At 39.5% G+C, this 16,204-nt stretch overlaps 2 protein-coding genes across 3 annotated transcripts; both read right to left on the bottom strand.

Annotated features, from left to right (window-relative positions):
• Positions 1-1,807: 1,807 nt before the first annotated feature.
• Positions 1,808-3,736, bottom strand: LOC137956931 (transcription factor MYBC1-like). 2 transcript variants are annotated; one of them, XM_068804601.1, is made up of 2 exons: positions 2,560-3,736; positions 1,808-2,466 (listed from the first exon to the last, which is right to left on the bottom strand). In XM_068804601.1, the coding sequence occupies exon 1, from the start codon at positions 3,438-3,440 to the stop codon at positions 2,562-2,564; it is 879 nt and encodes a 292-aa protein (XP_068660702.1). In that variant the 5' UTR covers positions 3,441-3,736; the 3' UTR covers positions 1,808-2,466; positions 2,560-2,561. The 2 variants fall into 2 exon arrangements, with proteins under 2 accessions (XP_068660702.1, XP_068660703.1); XM_068804602.1 differs by having other exon boundaries at positions 1,808-2,374.
• Positions 3,737-7,871: 4,135 nt separating this feature from the next.
• On the bottom strand, positions 7,872-9,226 carry LOC137957048 (tryptamine hydroxycinnamoyltransferase 1-like). Its single transcript, XM_068804751.1, has one exon. The coding sequence runs from the start codon at positions 9,224-9,226 to the stop codon at positions 7,907-7,909; it is 1,320 nt and encodes a 439-aa protein (XP_068660852.1). The 3' UTR covers positions 7,872-7,906.
• Between the last annotated feature and the right edge of the window lie 6,978 nt (positions 9,227-16,204).

Below are 16,204 nucleotides of genomic sequence, written 5' to 3'. Positions count from 1 at the left end.
CTTCTTTTCTTGCCCTCCTCTCTCAAAATTTTTTGAAGTTTTTTTTTTCTGCAACAATATTCCTAGCCTTTCAGTTTTAGAGTGGATTAAGGCAGAGAATCTGTTTACGATATTAGATTGGTTGATTGCGTTGGTTCAAGTAGATCACTTTTCGTGCATAATTGTCTCATCATAGGCATGGAATTACGACTACGAGACAGCTCAAACAATGAATCCCGAATGAGACTTGAAGGCTGTGGCAATGGCAGGACCACGCAGTTGGTCTGATCCATCAAAACTGTACTGAATACTGATCCACAGCTAGTGGACCAGTCTCCTTCGTATATTCACGCTCCGTCCTCCTGAGTACTCATTGTTTGTATTCGTGGGTCTCAAACAAAAGCTGCGCATTCGAGTCTCCTGCTATATGATGCCACAGATATTTATTCCTTCTGGGCAGCCAATTTTCAGCAATCTCCATCAAATGATGCCTTCCCGTCAACTGGGTCCCTCTAAAATGGATCGCTTTGAAAACGAAAAAGTCGGTCTGTTCGCTTTCAGCGACAAGATGACACCAATGGCAGAGCCACCATGCGCAGAAATTTAAGGGTATTGCTCCGTACCCCCAAGCCGTGAACCGTTCCATCTTCTGTTACCTCACTGCAGCAGTTGCCGGAATCTTTTGCTTTTCCTTGGATGAGTATCCCGTATCCGCCGCACCTGGCCTTTTGCTCACTGGGGACACTTTCTGTCTTCTACTGCTCCAGTCAGCTGCTGCAGCGGGTAACTTTTTGAAAAGGCGGTAGTTTTACAAGGAAAAAGGTGTGGCCAACAAGAGCCACAGTTCCTTCCTCACACACTACCTTCTCGAATCCGCTCATGCTTTTGGCTAGCCTTCAGTAGCAGCTGCCTTTTGCAAATGCTAACAACTGGAAGACACCCAGCTTTATCCGCCCTTTCAACAAAATATTCACTCTTTTCCTTTTTCATGTTCTTGACAAGGATGCAAACAGGGGTTAAAAAGGACAAGAAAATGAAGTGTCAGTGATGTATTCGACCTGATTGTTTCAAACTTTCAATATCCAGGTGTTAATCATTCACCATAAAGGAGCTCAGCCTTGTAGTAATTAGACTTCGAGGACCTGAAAGCACTGTAAGTCTGAACTGTTTCGCATCGTTAGGACCTCAGGAGTCCTGTATAAAGTTAGCCGAATTATCATTTCATGTAAACAACAGAAGAGGTAAGGACTCCTCAACTTGCAGCACTTTTTGTCACACCTGATGAAGGAGAAAAGTTTTTTTCTGAAACAGAGGAGAGACCCACACGTTGATAATAAAAGGCAACATCTCTGTATTCCCCCCTTTCTCCAACGGATATTTAGCTTACACAAGCATTTGAAATATCAAAACAGGATATCAAGTGAGAACCCTAATAGAATTTTGGAGGCAAGTCTTTTACAATTTGTAGTAGGTTTGGTCATTTGCTCTTTTTTTAACCTCCAGATGTGATCTCCGAAGAGTAGCTAAATCACCAAACCAGAAACCAAAACATCATAACTGGTCATGGGCACTGGATTTGTCAACTCTCAAGAACCTAGACAGTCATTGTTATCAGCAGAACAAACCAGGAAGAGAAGCTTCCCATCATTTAAAAGACATGCTTGAAGAATTAGCAACATCTGGTTCAACAACAGTGCTTCTTGAAACAGTGGAACAACACGAGAAAGTATTTTTAACCAAGTCATTCAGATCATCTGCTCCTGTTTCGAAAACTTTTCCACAAACAGAAGCAATAAGGCAAAGGAAGAGCTAAAATAGAACAATAGTGTTGAACCAAATTTCAATTAAGGTACATTTAAACATTCTAGTGAGTACTGAAATACATTAAAGACTCTACATATCATCCACAATTCCCTGATAAACCTCCCGAGTATCAAGCAGGTTCATTCACCAACACATAATGTAAATTTTAACTCTTCAATTTACAACAACGAACCCCACAACCCGAATTCTACTCCACGGCATGGCAACAACAGATGTAAAACAGAGACCCAAATACACAAGCAGAAAGATGAAATTTCTACTCTGCTTCTAACACTACATTGGAGACGAGTCTATCAGCACAATGGTCGTAATCAAGACCAAGAGAACAAGCTCAATCCAGCACCTCTTGATTGCAAAATCTCGTATTCCTCATTTGAGAATCAAAGTGTGAGAAATCCACCATCACTGTCAAATCCAAATGCCTAAACAACAAGCCCGAAGAGGAGTTTGAAAATCCAAAGTGCAGTAGAGACGAAATGTTCTCTTGAACTTCAAGACATGGACTCAAGCAGCCGGACTTGCATCCAGAACACAACAACTCCAATTAAGCAAGGATCAGATTCCCATGAACCTACGAACACTATCAGCATCAAATGAACAACAATGAAACCTCCCAAATTGAGCCAAACCAAGCTTAGCTTGACTCTTGAAAACCTCTCCCAACTACAATCAGGCCGAATTACCAGAGACCCAAATCAGAAAAACAAAACATAGAAGAAAAAAGAAAAAAGAGTAAAAGAAACCAAATTTACCCACATTCAGTCATCTCCAGTGGGAAAAAGAGTCAAAACCTTCCTCCCTCCACCCCCTCCCGTTGTCTCCAAGTCATCGTAGTTTGCAGAAGGCATAGGCCCCCCCATTCGATGAACAGCGTGCGGCTGCCGAGACAAAAAACCGTGGTCAAACTGCCCCCCCGGCGGGGATCCAAATTGGCCGAATTGCCTTGAATTATAGTACTGATGGGCGGCGATCTGCTGATGGTGGTGGTGCTGAAGTGCGGCGACAGGCACAAAGGGCAGGAAATGATCAGCGGCGGCAGCGGGAGGGGTTGGGCCACGGTGGAGGAAATGATGCGGAACGGGGGCACTGGCAAAGAGGTGGTGGTCGGCTGCATCGGCAGCGGAGACTGGACCGGCGTTGGGGCCACCGGGGCCGGAGAGGCCCTGCATCCTCTTGAGGTAGAGACGGTACTTCTGAAGGTGGCTAGCGACATTCTCGCGGGTGAGGCCGTCAACGCTCATGAGCTGCATGATGGTCTTGGGGACGGCGTTCTTGATGCCAAGGTGGGCGACGGCGTCGACAAATCGTTTGTGAAGCTGGGGGGTCCAAACGAGTCGGGGCCGCTTGAGGGTCCTGGCCGGCTCATCCTGGGCGGAACCCACGATGTCGGAGGAGTCAACAAGGCCGTCGGAGGAGTTATTGGTAGCAGGGGGCACCGGCGGCGGCTGGGCCGCGGCTGGCGGACTAGGGTTGTTAGGGTTGGAAACAGAACCGACAGGGGTAGTAGCCGTCGGCGAGATATCAAAGGCGAGAGCGAGGTCGGGTGTGATGAGAGACTGCGAGAGAGGCATCAGCTCCTCCGGAGTTGGGAGCTGTTCTTCCCATTGAGCGAACCAATTAGAGTCATCGTCTCTCATTTTTGGCCAAACAGCAACACCACCACTCCCAGCAAGGACCACAGGAACACTACAAATTCAGAGATGCTGCCGCAGCCGACGACAGAGATACACAAAAAAAAAAAAAAAAAAAAGTGGACGAACAAGCATTTGAGATGTTGATTGAAAAATCACAGATGCCTCTCCCACTCCAATTGAAAATCAATAGTAAAAAGGCCGCCGACTTAAGACGAAGAAGAAGAAGAAGAAGAGAAGAAAGACGACTGGGAGGTGGGGGAGAGAGAGAGGACAAGAGAGAGAAAATGGGGGAACGATCGAGGTGGATCTCCGGTTGTGTTGGCTTTCTCTATTAGATCAGATTAGATAATATAATTATTAAGTAATTTACTTTATTAGCTCTCACTTTACATTATAGCTCACTAAGGGGAATGGTCTTTTTTTATTATTATTTATTATTTATTATTATTATTATTTGTGAGTAGGCCACTAATCACAAAAAAGAATCCCAATTCCCATCTCCCATACTTCCCTTCAATCTTTCGATTCTCATTTTGGACAGATGTTCGAATCGAGACCATCATGCCCCTTTTTTTCCCATTTTCGGACCCACAAAATCGGACGATCTAAAAACAATCATGCCACACCCTAGGGTCTAGATGTGAAAAAAGGGTCGACGTCTTTCGTCATGCTCAAAGTGGTAATATCGAATGGGACCCATACTATTTATGTAGCAATAGTTCAATTCACATTTTACATTTTCCTGATTTGTTTTTCACCCAGTTTACATGGGCAAAAATGGAATAATGGACAACTTTGTCCCCATCAGAATCGCACTGACGGGGGGGGGGGGGGGGGGGGGGGTTTGTTTATTTTCTGGGCTTCCTGCTTGCGTCATCAAAGCCGTCCAGACTGATGTTACAGAGAAAGTCAAGATAAGCCGATAAGGTTCTCATTGCATTGTGTCGTCTTCTTCCTTAATTGCTCAATTAATTAAAAGTTAAAGCTGGAAAGAAAGAAAGGTCCCAACAGCGAAGTGATTTTCCAATTTCCCGTCTCCGGAGTTGGGAAAATCTTAGTGGGAGATGTCACTAGCCCGCCAGGAATCTAGGGAGAGTAAGAGAGAGACAGCGACAACCGCCATGTCTGTGCTCGATACGCTCCGCTGCATTTGCCGAGAGGGAACTTTTTTTAAAACTCCTAAAGGGTTCCTCATGCATCACGACTTGCAGGGAGCAGAAAGGGCGGATGAAAGGGAAAAAGAAGACTGTAAATCCGCTCTGATTTACAGAGACATTCGTTTGTATAAATTTTGTTGCAGGAAACCTGTTCGAATAAAGGAGGCAGAGAGAGAGAGGAGTCTCTCTGGTGGCTCGTGCTGCTCCTCGAGGCCGGAAATTTGAAACAGCTAAATGTCCTCGAAAGGTGAACGGAAGGGGCATTTTCTTGATCGAGGTGAAATGGGTCTACTGAGCCGTGAACATCGCCCATAACGAGCTCAGTATTGAAGGCTTTGGTTGCTATAAAGAAGGCATTTAAACCCATCCTTTCGTATTTAAAATCAAGTAAACCACAGTTGTGTGGTAAAAATTAATAATTTGATGATTGATTTGCAATTAAAACGAATAGACATTCTTAAGATATAAAAACCATAATCCATGAGAGCTTACACCACAGGCAAAGTTCTAGAAATATTAAAAAAAAAAAAAATCTCTCAGCCACCAGTCCAGGAGGTTTGCATTCTACACAACCGGACACCCCTGATGGAATGTTGGATAGGAACAGTAATTACCGTACCGTGACTTGACTGATAACTCGTGGCAAGCTTCCCCGAAACTCACATAAGCCTGCTATACAATTAATTGCTCTCTCGTTACTTTCTTGACATGACTACCTGAGAGTCGTCTTCAAGAAGAAGAAGCGTATTTGTGGAAACAGTGCGACCGAGAAGCTTTTAAGTTTTGATCTCCACAAGGAAGGCACAAAATGGGTCCAATACAATTTCGATTCTGTTCTGGTGTAAAATGCTACCATTATATTTATAATCATACTCTTTTGCAATCGTCGTCTCGTTACTTTCTTGACATGACTACCTGAGAGTCGTCTTCAAGAAGAAGAAGCGTATTTGTGGAAACAGTGCGACCGAGAAGCTTTTAAGTTTTGATCTCCACAAGGAAGGCACAAAATGGGTCCAATACAATTTCGATTCTGTTCTGGTGTAAAATGCTACCATTATATTTATAATCATACTCTTTTGCAATCGTCGTTTATCGAAATTCAAACGAGTTCCTTACCTGCAAACACGAAAAACAGAGGAAATAACAACCTCATATGAGCGAGGCGATACCTGCTCCGAGAGCGTTTTTGTTGACAAAGCTAAGGGGTTTTCGTCACCTGATCTAAACTCGATTTATTGAATCGAAACTGAAAGAGAGCAAGAACTGGTTTTCAAAGCCATCAAGCTTATGTTCAGCGACCGTGGCTTTTTCAAGCTGCCACTATTGGACACAGTATCCAGAAGCAAAATTGCAAACCTGGAACCCCTTTCCCATTTTTCGCTGAAAGGAATCGATACACAACCTCTTTGCTTCCCCAGTTGTGTCATGAGCTTGTTATGATGGTGCAAAAGCATGATTGAAGCTGCATGTTGTGGTGTTGTTTCATCCATGCAAAGGCAATGCTTGAGACTCTGCAGTATAGTTTGATGACAATTTCTTGTTTACTTTAAATTTTGAGCCTTTTATCTTTCTTTAGTATTACAGTATTTTATTTCAAACTTCTGGGTTCAAATTCTTTCCATCATTAATATTTTTCTTTATTCCTCTGCCTGTATTCTAAGTTTCAAATAAAATAATTAATAATAATAGTAATATTCCTACTCTTTTGGAGACAGAGCTCGAGTCCAATAATTTTAATCGAGTTCGAGCTCGAACTCGATTAAAATTATTGAACTCGCTCGAACAAATAAAATAATTAATAATAATAGTAATATTCCTACTCTTTTGGAGACAGAGCTCGAGTCCAATAATTTTAATCGAGTTCGAACTCGAACTCGATTAAAATTATTGAACTCGCTCGAACTCGAGCTGAGTTCAAGCTCCAATCTACATTTAAAACTTTGCGTAAAATACAAGTCAAATAAATTATATATAAAATTATGCATACATCTTACATATAATTGGACATAACCTCTACTTAAAATTGGACGTAACCTTTATATATTAACCCTGCATAAAATTATATATATACTATGCATAACATTATTCATAAAAGTTACATAATTATGCCTAAACTTTATTCAATAGTCAAACACAAAAACACTCCTTTGAAAAAAACGTTAGTTTTGTCCATTTGTATTCAATCAGATCGTTCTGATTCGATGACTAGAAATCCAAATCATGGAGACAAAGAAAAATGGTTTTGGATGACTTAATCGTATGTCCATTTCCGTTTTTTTCTTCAGAACATGGATTCATACAACAGAAGTTCTGAAATGCTACCAATTTGTTCTTCTTAAAAACTTGAGTGAAGTTAGCAATAAGAGAGTATCTCAAACAATTTAAGTGTCTTCAAGAGCCATGAGATTAATGTAACCAGCAATCTTTTGCAATGGAGGTTCATCAAATTTCATATCAGTTCCACACCTTCAGACACAAAAAAAACAAAACAGAGAGGAAGAGGCACCTCACGTGAGGTAGGTTATACCTGCTCCCTGGGCTTTTTGCTCCACATCTGAGTTCTCATCACCTGAGTTAATTGCATCAACAACTCAAAGCAGATACTATATCTAAGAAATATTCGTCAAAATATTCAGGAATTTTCCATGATCGTGGTTGCTATATCTAAAGAGCAGACGATAGCCCACCCACACTCAATACAATGAAGTGTTTGTGCCATATAAGTGATATAATTTATTTTTTGGGAATATGAGATGGTTAAAATATTCAATGCACTGTAGCATTCTGACAGTGAAAACATTTGATTAGGTAGCCAAAAATGGATACAGAAGGTCTTTCTGCTTGCTTGAGCGGATTCAGAAGGAAGCGAGTGCATACCTTGACAGCAGAGAAGCGACAGACAGGACGGCAGACAAGAAGGTCTTTCCAAGAAATACCGATGTAGAACAAATGGAATATGGCCGTCCGTCGTAGTGAGCTTGAACTTTTACATGGAACCCACGTAACAAAGGGTTTAATTTCATGAAAAAAACCCTAGTTTATCAGAAAATGAAATTCTCTTATACCTTTAAAAACTATATTATAAAACTCTCTTTCAATTTTATCCTAATCTGACATTTTATAATTTCTGATATCGAATGCCTTAGGTCATTACACAATTGGGATCGAAATTTTCATTGTAAAAAATGGAATCGCACAAAAGCATCAGCTTCTTCTCCCGTCCGTCTGTTTCTTTTATTTTTTTTTTCTTAATGTAAAATACATTGCGATCAGCCAGAACTGCACTGAAAAATGGAGAAACCATTGTTAATGTTAATCCAAGGAGTACGAAATTTGTCTGAACAGAACTCCGCAGTCGGGAGAAAGAGACATGTAAACGTCTATGCCACCTTTCTCCTTGCATGACGGAACCATGATCAGCAACCCTTCCACGGGTAGATTAGGAGGAAGGAAAGCACAGGGGGCACCTCCACCAAAATCTAGATCATGGAACTGGAATCTCAACCAGCTATCCACTTCCAGATTCGGGCTGAGGGAGTTTCCGATCTCCGGCGCCGTCCCCTCCAGTACTCCCTCCCCTTCTTCTCCTTTTAGCAGCTCTCCAAAATCAACGAACGACTGGAAATATTTTTCATCGATCTTGGCCACGGCGTCATGGATCGTTTTGACCACGAAACCGTAGCTCTTGTTTATCAGATCCTTCATTTTCAGTTTCGGGTAAGCCCAGAGTACCACGTTTCCGAAGTACTCCATTGGAACTGTTGGTTTCATCCTCGCTCGGCCGTTGACGGCGACCCTCACTTGGGTGGTCTCGTCCTCTCGGAGTCCCCGAGCCAGAGTCACCTTCTTCCAGAGATGGGTAAGGAGGCACTCAAAGGTGCTGTAACGCAGACCGGGGTTGTCTTCGGCTATGGTCTGTTTGAGGTTGGAGACGAAGTTTGGAGAGAAACGAACAACCATGTTGTCGATGGACGACACTGAGATGAGGGTGAGGGGCGGCGAACACGAGTAACTCCCTTTGAATTCGATATCTCGGTGGTTATATTCGCAACGCGGAGGGTTCCTTGGGATCGCAATGGCACCTCGGTCATGATATGGAAGTGGGTCCACTTCCAAGCCTCGAACCAGTCTAGCCCAGGAGACGAAGAAAGCACTCATGGACTGGCCATCCGCCACCCGATGATGGGCGGTTTGCCCAATCACTAAACCGCCGCAGGCGAAGCGGTTGAGCTGGATTTGCAGCAGCTCTTTGACATCTTCAATAGGCGGCCGAAGCTGCCGTAACTCCTCCGACGGGTCGAGGGGCAGCCGCTCCGCCAGGGTGGTTTCGACATACGTCTCGATGACACGGACGCCGGCGCCATTGAGATGAAGGCAAGGGCGGTGTTGCTCATCCAGAATAAATCGCCCAGCGAGGTGAGGAAAGTAGTTCAGGACTTTCGAGAGACCCTCTTTCATGGCCTCGTTATCAGGCATGGGCGGCTGGAAAGCGTAGAGCACCGCGACATGGAGATCAAATGCAGCTTTGTCGAAGATCGTCAGAGAAATCTTATCATTTGGAAAGGCAGCCGAGGGTGGCGAAGGAGACGAAGCAGGTTTTAGGATGCCGGTCTTGATCACCTTTACAGACATTTCCTCAGTACTCTTGACGTGAGACACCACTGAGCTCGATCTGTTCAGCTCTGAAAGTCCCCCATCGTCAATCATCCCCATTATATAGATCTCTCATGCTAACAGAGACAACGCATCTATCAGATAACACCATTAGTTGAAAACTCGGTGGGTCCCGTGGTAGTTTGGTTGCCAAAGATGGAGAAATTTTTATAGTCGGTCAATGAAATAAGCCACCTGGTATTCTGTAAGTGGTGTTCAAACAGCTTTCAACCATCAATGATCCACCAACAAAGTCTAATTTATTCTTCCGCTTTCCCATTTCTGCAAATCTTTCAGTACCGGTGTCTATCGCCGGCCAAGTAGAACTGTTCATGCTCAATCCTGCGTTGTTTACCCATTGCATAAACAATAATAAAATGGAAGATAGAGCGAATTAGTCTTCATACGGCGAAGGTGGAAAAAAGGATTGAACGACTTGATATGGCTTCAACCAAATTGTTCATGCATTCACATGTGCATTTATGTGTTAGGTAAGTGGATATCTTTACCCTGCAATGGGTTGTTGAGAGAAGCGGACAATTCAGTGACGAGAGAATTCGACAGTATGGAGGGTAGGTCACCAGATTTCACTATTCAAAGCAGATCGCGGCTGTTTCCGAAGAAATAACAGATTCTAAACGTTCCTCTCATGTCTTGCCCGGCGGCGGAGTTTGTCTCCTCAAAATCCTTGTCGGAGATGGTTCTTGTCCGTCGTGATATTTTTGGAGATCTTCCCATCCTTCCCATTTGTAATTGAAATCAATCTTTAAATCTCCTTATGCTTTGAACAGGCCTACTCTTATGCTTATTTTATCCACAAATGCAAAGACGAAGGAAAGGCAATTACCCAATATTTTATAAAGGACAACTTTGAAAATGTTCATTTAAAACATTAATAGATGTCATATTTCAAGCGTAATAAATGTTAATAAACCTTATCTGGTTCTCCATCCCAGTTTAACCGCCAACAGAGCCACTGGTTCTTTCATAATCATGTCAATATATTTTTTTTAAATAAAAATAATGAAGGGAGTTTCTTCCCCTGATATGTCACTTACGGAGCAGGGAGCTCCTTCTCCCCCCTCGGCTGTGTGGAGCTGGACTCCCATTTCGGCTTTCTTCCTTCCTCGTTTGTGCAGTCAAAAGGAGGAGAGGGAAAATTGGTTTGACCTGAACTCTTTTTCAAAAATCATCTTTTAACAATTTTTCCGACTAGTCTAAGTTGCTTGGAATCAGATAAAACTTATCGTCTCCACCAAGAAAACGAGGTAGCCATATTTTCTGCAGATTTGGATTACTCTTTTGACTTCGGCAAGTGGAAATATTGAACGTGACATAATGCAGTCGCCTCAGACGATTTAATGGTGCTCTTAGTGTGGGGGTTCAAGTTCCACTCAACTAGTTATCTTTCTAAATACGATGTCGTTTATCAGGAACCTGTTTCAACAACTCATTATTCCCACTGATCATCGTTATCCACGGCTATCACTTTCCATCAATTTTCAAAGAAACAGCTTCAATCTTCAACCATGGCGAGAAACAGGAAATCATCTTCATCTTCTTCTACGTCACGTTAACGTGTCTCCACTTTCTACAATCCCCTTTCCTCTTCTTCTTCGTGGCTGGCGTCCTTCCAATATCTTATAAGAGATGTAGCTTTTGAGCAGTATAGTTTACAGATTTGACTTAGTTGCCGCATCACTAAAGAATAAGAACTTGCTGTTAACACGTCTCATCTGCTAATCCAAGAGTCACCACTTTAATTACTGGGTCTTTTGCTGGTTTCGGAAATCCTTTTGGACTTTGATTGGTGAAGAGTTGATTGTGTTTTTTTTTTCTTTTTTTTTAAATTCTTCTGTCTAATGAATGAGGTGTCTGTGATTTAAAAATTGAAGCGATGAATTTTGGTTGAATAGGTCGTATCCATAATCTTTCAACTCATGCATGTGGCAAAAAAGAAATAGTAGAACACTTGTCTCTTACCTCCTGTTTGCTTAGTCAAAATGTTCTAAACCACTTGCTTCTTAGATGTTGCCGGCGAGAAGGATTTCTACTAATTTAACCTTTCCTCACCCAAATCGTCTACGATTCATGCCAAAGAAATTATGAAAAAATGCAAGTGTATATACGAACAAAGGATAGAATGAAATTTTATTTTGTTCAGTCTTCAAAGCCTAATGAAAAAAACTCAAAGAGAGAGGGAGAGCTTTTTCATTGAATAAGAATGATTTCTTACAACAATTCCATGCCTATCTATAGGAAATTAAGAGATAACCAAAATTATTAAATCAAGGATTCAATGTTTATCGATTAATACAATTAATTATGTGATTTATATTAATCATATTAAGAGTTTTTTTTTCTTGATTTTTGGAAATCAAGACATGATTGACTTAATTATTACATAAATTAAGAGATTGAATTCCATCAAAATTCCAAAGTTAAGAATGGTTAGGTGCGTGTAGTACTATGATGGGTGACTTCCTTGGAAGTCTTTGTGTTTTTGTTCAAAGAAAAATATTTTTAAAAATTGTTCTAATGTCTTAATTAATTTATGTATAATTTGGTACATAAATCAATCAAAAGATTGATTTATTTTGATTTCCAAAAAATCATAAGAAAATTTCATGATGTGCTTAATCAATGCAATTTGTATAATTAATTGTAGTAGTCAAAAGAGAATTGAATCCTTGATTTAAATTTTATATTATCTCTTACTCGCCTTTAAATAGGCATGGAATTGATGTAAAATATCATCCTGATTCAATGAAAAACTCTCCATCTCTCTTTTTGTTTGTGGATTAGGCTCCTTGGGGTAGAAGCAATAAATATTTTTTTGCCTAATTTTATTTTTATATCCAATTTCATTTTTACGTAGTTTTTTTTTTCAATATGGTATGACAACCGATGGTCTTATTTTTGCCTGATTTTATTTTTCTATAATTTTTTGTCATATTATTATTTTTTAATTCAAATTAAATAGTTTTTTCCAAGTTAAGTAAATGTCTTCAAAATTTTGGAACGGATGGGACCTATCAAGGTTCTTTGAACTGATAGAATGATATGATTTATTATTTATTATGTATTATATTATGGAATGGGAGTTATTTATAATTTTGAAAAGATGTAATGGCTTATTTATAATTTTATAAATCAAGGTTATTTAAATAGATAGAATTGTCAACCACATTGGTCAAACAATTTTTTTTTCTCATATCTCTACTTGGAAAGGTAAGAGAGAGTGTGTCTATGGAAAGAAAATAATATTATTATTATCTTATATTATAAATTATAACATATTAGTGCAAAATAAGAATATACATTTTAAGTTAATTTATATTATTAAATAAAAAATCATAAAATAATATAAAATACTATATATTTATATTATTATAATATTAAAATTTATATTATATTATAATAAATATAATATATTTTACTTTTTACCGGGCTGGAGGTGGGGGATAGCTGGCCCCACCTTCTTGTTCATACTTGGGTAAGAATAAAAAAGCCGCCAAGACCCTCTTAAGAAAGTACTAAATATAAATAAATATAATTTTATAAAATAAATATTGTCTTATTCAATAATAATTATTTAAGTTTTTAATAATTTTAGACTATCTTATATTATGCGACACTAAAGGGTTGATCCAATACAAAAAACCATTTGGTATGAAATATGTAAAAAAACTATCTCAACCGTTTGAATTAAAATTTAAAATATGATATAAAATTTTATTGTAGTATTTATTGAAGCATAAAAAGAGTATAATATAACACACGGTTGATCCAATATAAAAATCCATTTGGTATGAAACATGCAAAATGACTATCTCAGTCCTTTGAAGTGAGATGTTGAAAGTGTTTTTTACCGAATTACCCATTTTAAAAAACTTATTTTGATAAATGACGTGACTTTGAACTTACCTGCAGCCGCCGCTCCCCACTGCTCTTCTACTACCGCCGCTCCCCACTACTTCCCTGCAGCCGCCACTCCCAACTACTCCCCTACTGTTGCCGCTCGGCCTCGCCCTTGCCCTCAGCGCCCCCCTCTCAACCCAGAGTTCGTCTCACCCACATCTCTCACTCTTCTTCTCCGTTCCCCTCTGTTCATCCTCTTGCTGCCCCTTTCTCAAAATCGAAGCCTATCATTTCATCTCCTCGTTGCCCCCTCTCTCAAAATCGAACCCTATAATTTCCTCTCAGTGCGCCCTCTCTTAATACCCTATAATTTCACTTTTGTTGCCCCTTGTCTCAAAATCGAAACCCTACTCACCTTGCAAACCCGATTTGAATTTCAGAAGCCGATTTAGCAGGGTGATTTTTTAGAACTTTTGTTAATTGAATCTAATTACTGTATTTAATTATAATGTTGATTTGAATTTAGGCGTTTAATTACTGTATTGATTTTTTTGTGATTTACTGTTTAATTTCTGATTTTATGTTAATGAAATTCTTGTCAATTGTAGATAAATTAAAATTATTGTAAAGTTTAATGGACACTTGATTGAATTTCCCTCTCCATATTTATTAATTTTTTGTATTTTAGTTGATGGATTCCTATGCCATTGAATGTTGTATTTTCTAAAATTGCTAGTTCAATTTTAGTTAATTTCGTTTAATTTTCTAATTTATGAAGTTGCAGTTTACTCTATTGAGGTAAGATTTGCAGGATTTTTAGTTGATAGTTGTTGTTAAATAAATTTGAAGTGCATAGAATGATCATGCCATGTGGTGAAGAGATTTGGGTGTTATAAATATCCACCACATGGGTTTTTTTGTTTTGTTTATGTTTTCTTGTGTTTGCCCTTGTTACAAGGATGAGTACAAATTCTGATTAAGAGTAGGTTGGGTAATGGAGAGTGGGTTGAGTCCAGTTCAAACTAGGCTAAGTCACCTGCACGTGCGTCCATTAGCCAACGAAACCCTACCCCCATCACTTACGAGGTACGGTTCGTGGTGACTGCGAAGTCATATGGGACTCTACCAGGGGTATTCGGTGAAATTGGACTTAGGTGTGTTTTTGCATTGTTACGACTAGTCATCTGCTATAGAATTAGTTTGATTAATTTTTAAATATTATAGGATATTGTTGAATAATTTTGAAGTGCTATGGGATGATTTTGCCATGTAGTGAGAAGATTAAAGTGTTATAAATAACCACCACATGGTATTTGTTTTGTCTATGTTTTATTGAGTTTCCATGTGTCCCTAAGGATGGGTAGAGAGTCTGATTAAGAGTAGGTTAGGTAATGAAGGGTGGGTTGTGTCCAGTTCAAACTAGGCTGAGTCGCCTGTAGGGGGCGTCCATTAGCCAACGAAACCCGACCCCCGTCATTGATGAGGTACGGTTCGTTGTGACTGTGATGTCAAATGGGGTTCTACCAGGGGTGTTTGGTGAATTTGGACTTAGGTGTATTTTTGCATTGTTAGGACTAGTCATCTGCTATAGAATTAGTTAGATTAATTTTTAAATTTTATAAAATGTTGTTGCATAATTTTTAAGTGTTATGAAATGAGGTACGGTTCGTTGTGACTGCGATGTCATATGGGGCTCTACCAGGGGTGTTTGGTGAATTTGGACTTAGGTGTATTTTTTCATTATTAGGACAAGTCATCTGCTATAGAATTAGTTATATTAATTTTTAAATGTTATAGAATGTTGTTGCATAATTTTTAAGTGTTATGAAATGATTTTGCCATGTGGTGAGGAGATTATGGTGTTATAAATAATCACCACATTGTATTTTTTTTGTCTATGTTTTATTGAGTTTCCATGTGTCCCTAGGTATGGGTAGAGAGTCTGATTAAGAGTAGGTTGGGTAATGGAGGGTGAGTTCTGTCCAGTTCAAACTAGGTTTTGTCAACTTTTTAGATAGTTCATGTTTAATTGTCCTTCACTTTTAAACAGCTGCATCCAATGTCTTTTCAAATCAGGTCAAGCTGCTTCTTGAAATGCTTGTACAGAAATGTGGTCTTGATGCTGTTAAAGGTGTAATGCTAGATGACCATAAGAAACTTCTCAATAACATAAGTAAGGTTTGCATTCTTATCTTGTTTGGTGCTTTTTTATTTACTGTAACCTTAACTAATTGATTCTTGTTATAATCAGACCAAAGATTGGAATGAACGAAAAATGTCATCTAGGTCTGAGGCCGAAACCAAATCCCGTTAGTCCATAGCAACTACTTCAAGGTGGAGTTCCTTCTTTACTGTTAATCAGATTTGATAGAAAATGTTTATACTCTATAGTCTGGTCAATTACTAAGTGTCTTACCAATCTTTTGTTTCCAACATGAAAATCTAGATTAAGCAGATGGAATCACACAAATATATTTTATGATGTCGGGGATGAAGCAGACAATAGTGATGTTGAGCTCATGGAATCAAGTTCATTTTTTGATACAAGGAGCAGGGCTGTATCCAGGATCACCTCAAAAGGTTTTCCATTGAGGTGTGTAGCTTTTTCTCACTAACGAATACATTGACCATGAAAAGCCTGAATGCACTTCTTTATATGAAGGAAATGAAGTTGTCATTTACATGTTTTTTTTTTCTCTCCCTTATCAAAGAGTCTTGACTCACTGTTGTTGTAAATCAATGAAAACTTGTCCAACAAGTAAGAGTTTGGTAGAAGACCTTTCCGATCAATTGGAAACTGACTCACTTGATCTCCTAGACCGAAAAAAAACCAAGCGCAGCCCTTGGGTCATCAGAGCAGCTCAAGCAAAATCTGGATGTGGATAATGATCTGGATATGGATTCTGATGGGCGTTTAGTAATTCATGAGGATGGTAAACCTAAGCAACAAGAGAACACCAATTCAGGTCATGAAACAGAAACTAGAAACTAGACAAGTAATTATAGTAATTTGACTACAAAGTCCTTGTCGGAAGGAAGGAAGAGGTTTAAGACATGAATTTTTATATTCTTTGACATTTTGACGTAAAATCATTT

Source organism: Aristolochia californica, unplaced genomic scaffold, assembly GCF_029961685.1.
Source record: "Aristolochia californica isolate CCGP_79_NKW_82.1479 unplaced genomic scaffold, dmAriCali1.0.hap1 SCAF_2, whole genome shotgun sequence".
NCBI lineage: Eukaryota > Viridiplantae > Streptophyta > Magnoliopsida > Piperales > Aristolochiaceae > Aristolochia > Aristolochia californica.
Note: the sequence above shows the minus strand (reverse complement) of the source record. Positions and strands in the feature narration are given on the sequence as shown.

What these genes read in the sequence shown, in the direction of transcription:
- LOC137956931 (XM_068804601.1), bottom strand. Translation starts at nt 3,440, where the DNA reads ATGAGAGACGATGACTCTAATTGGTTCGCTCAATGGGAAGAACAGCTC.
- LOC137957048 (XM_068804751.1), bottom strand. Translation starts at nt 9,226, where the DNA reads ATGTCTGTAAAGGTGATCAAGACCGGCATCCTAAAACCTGCTTCGTCT.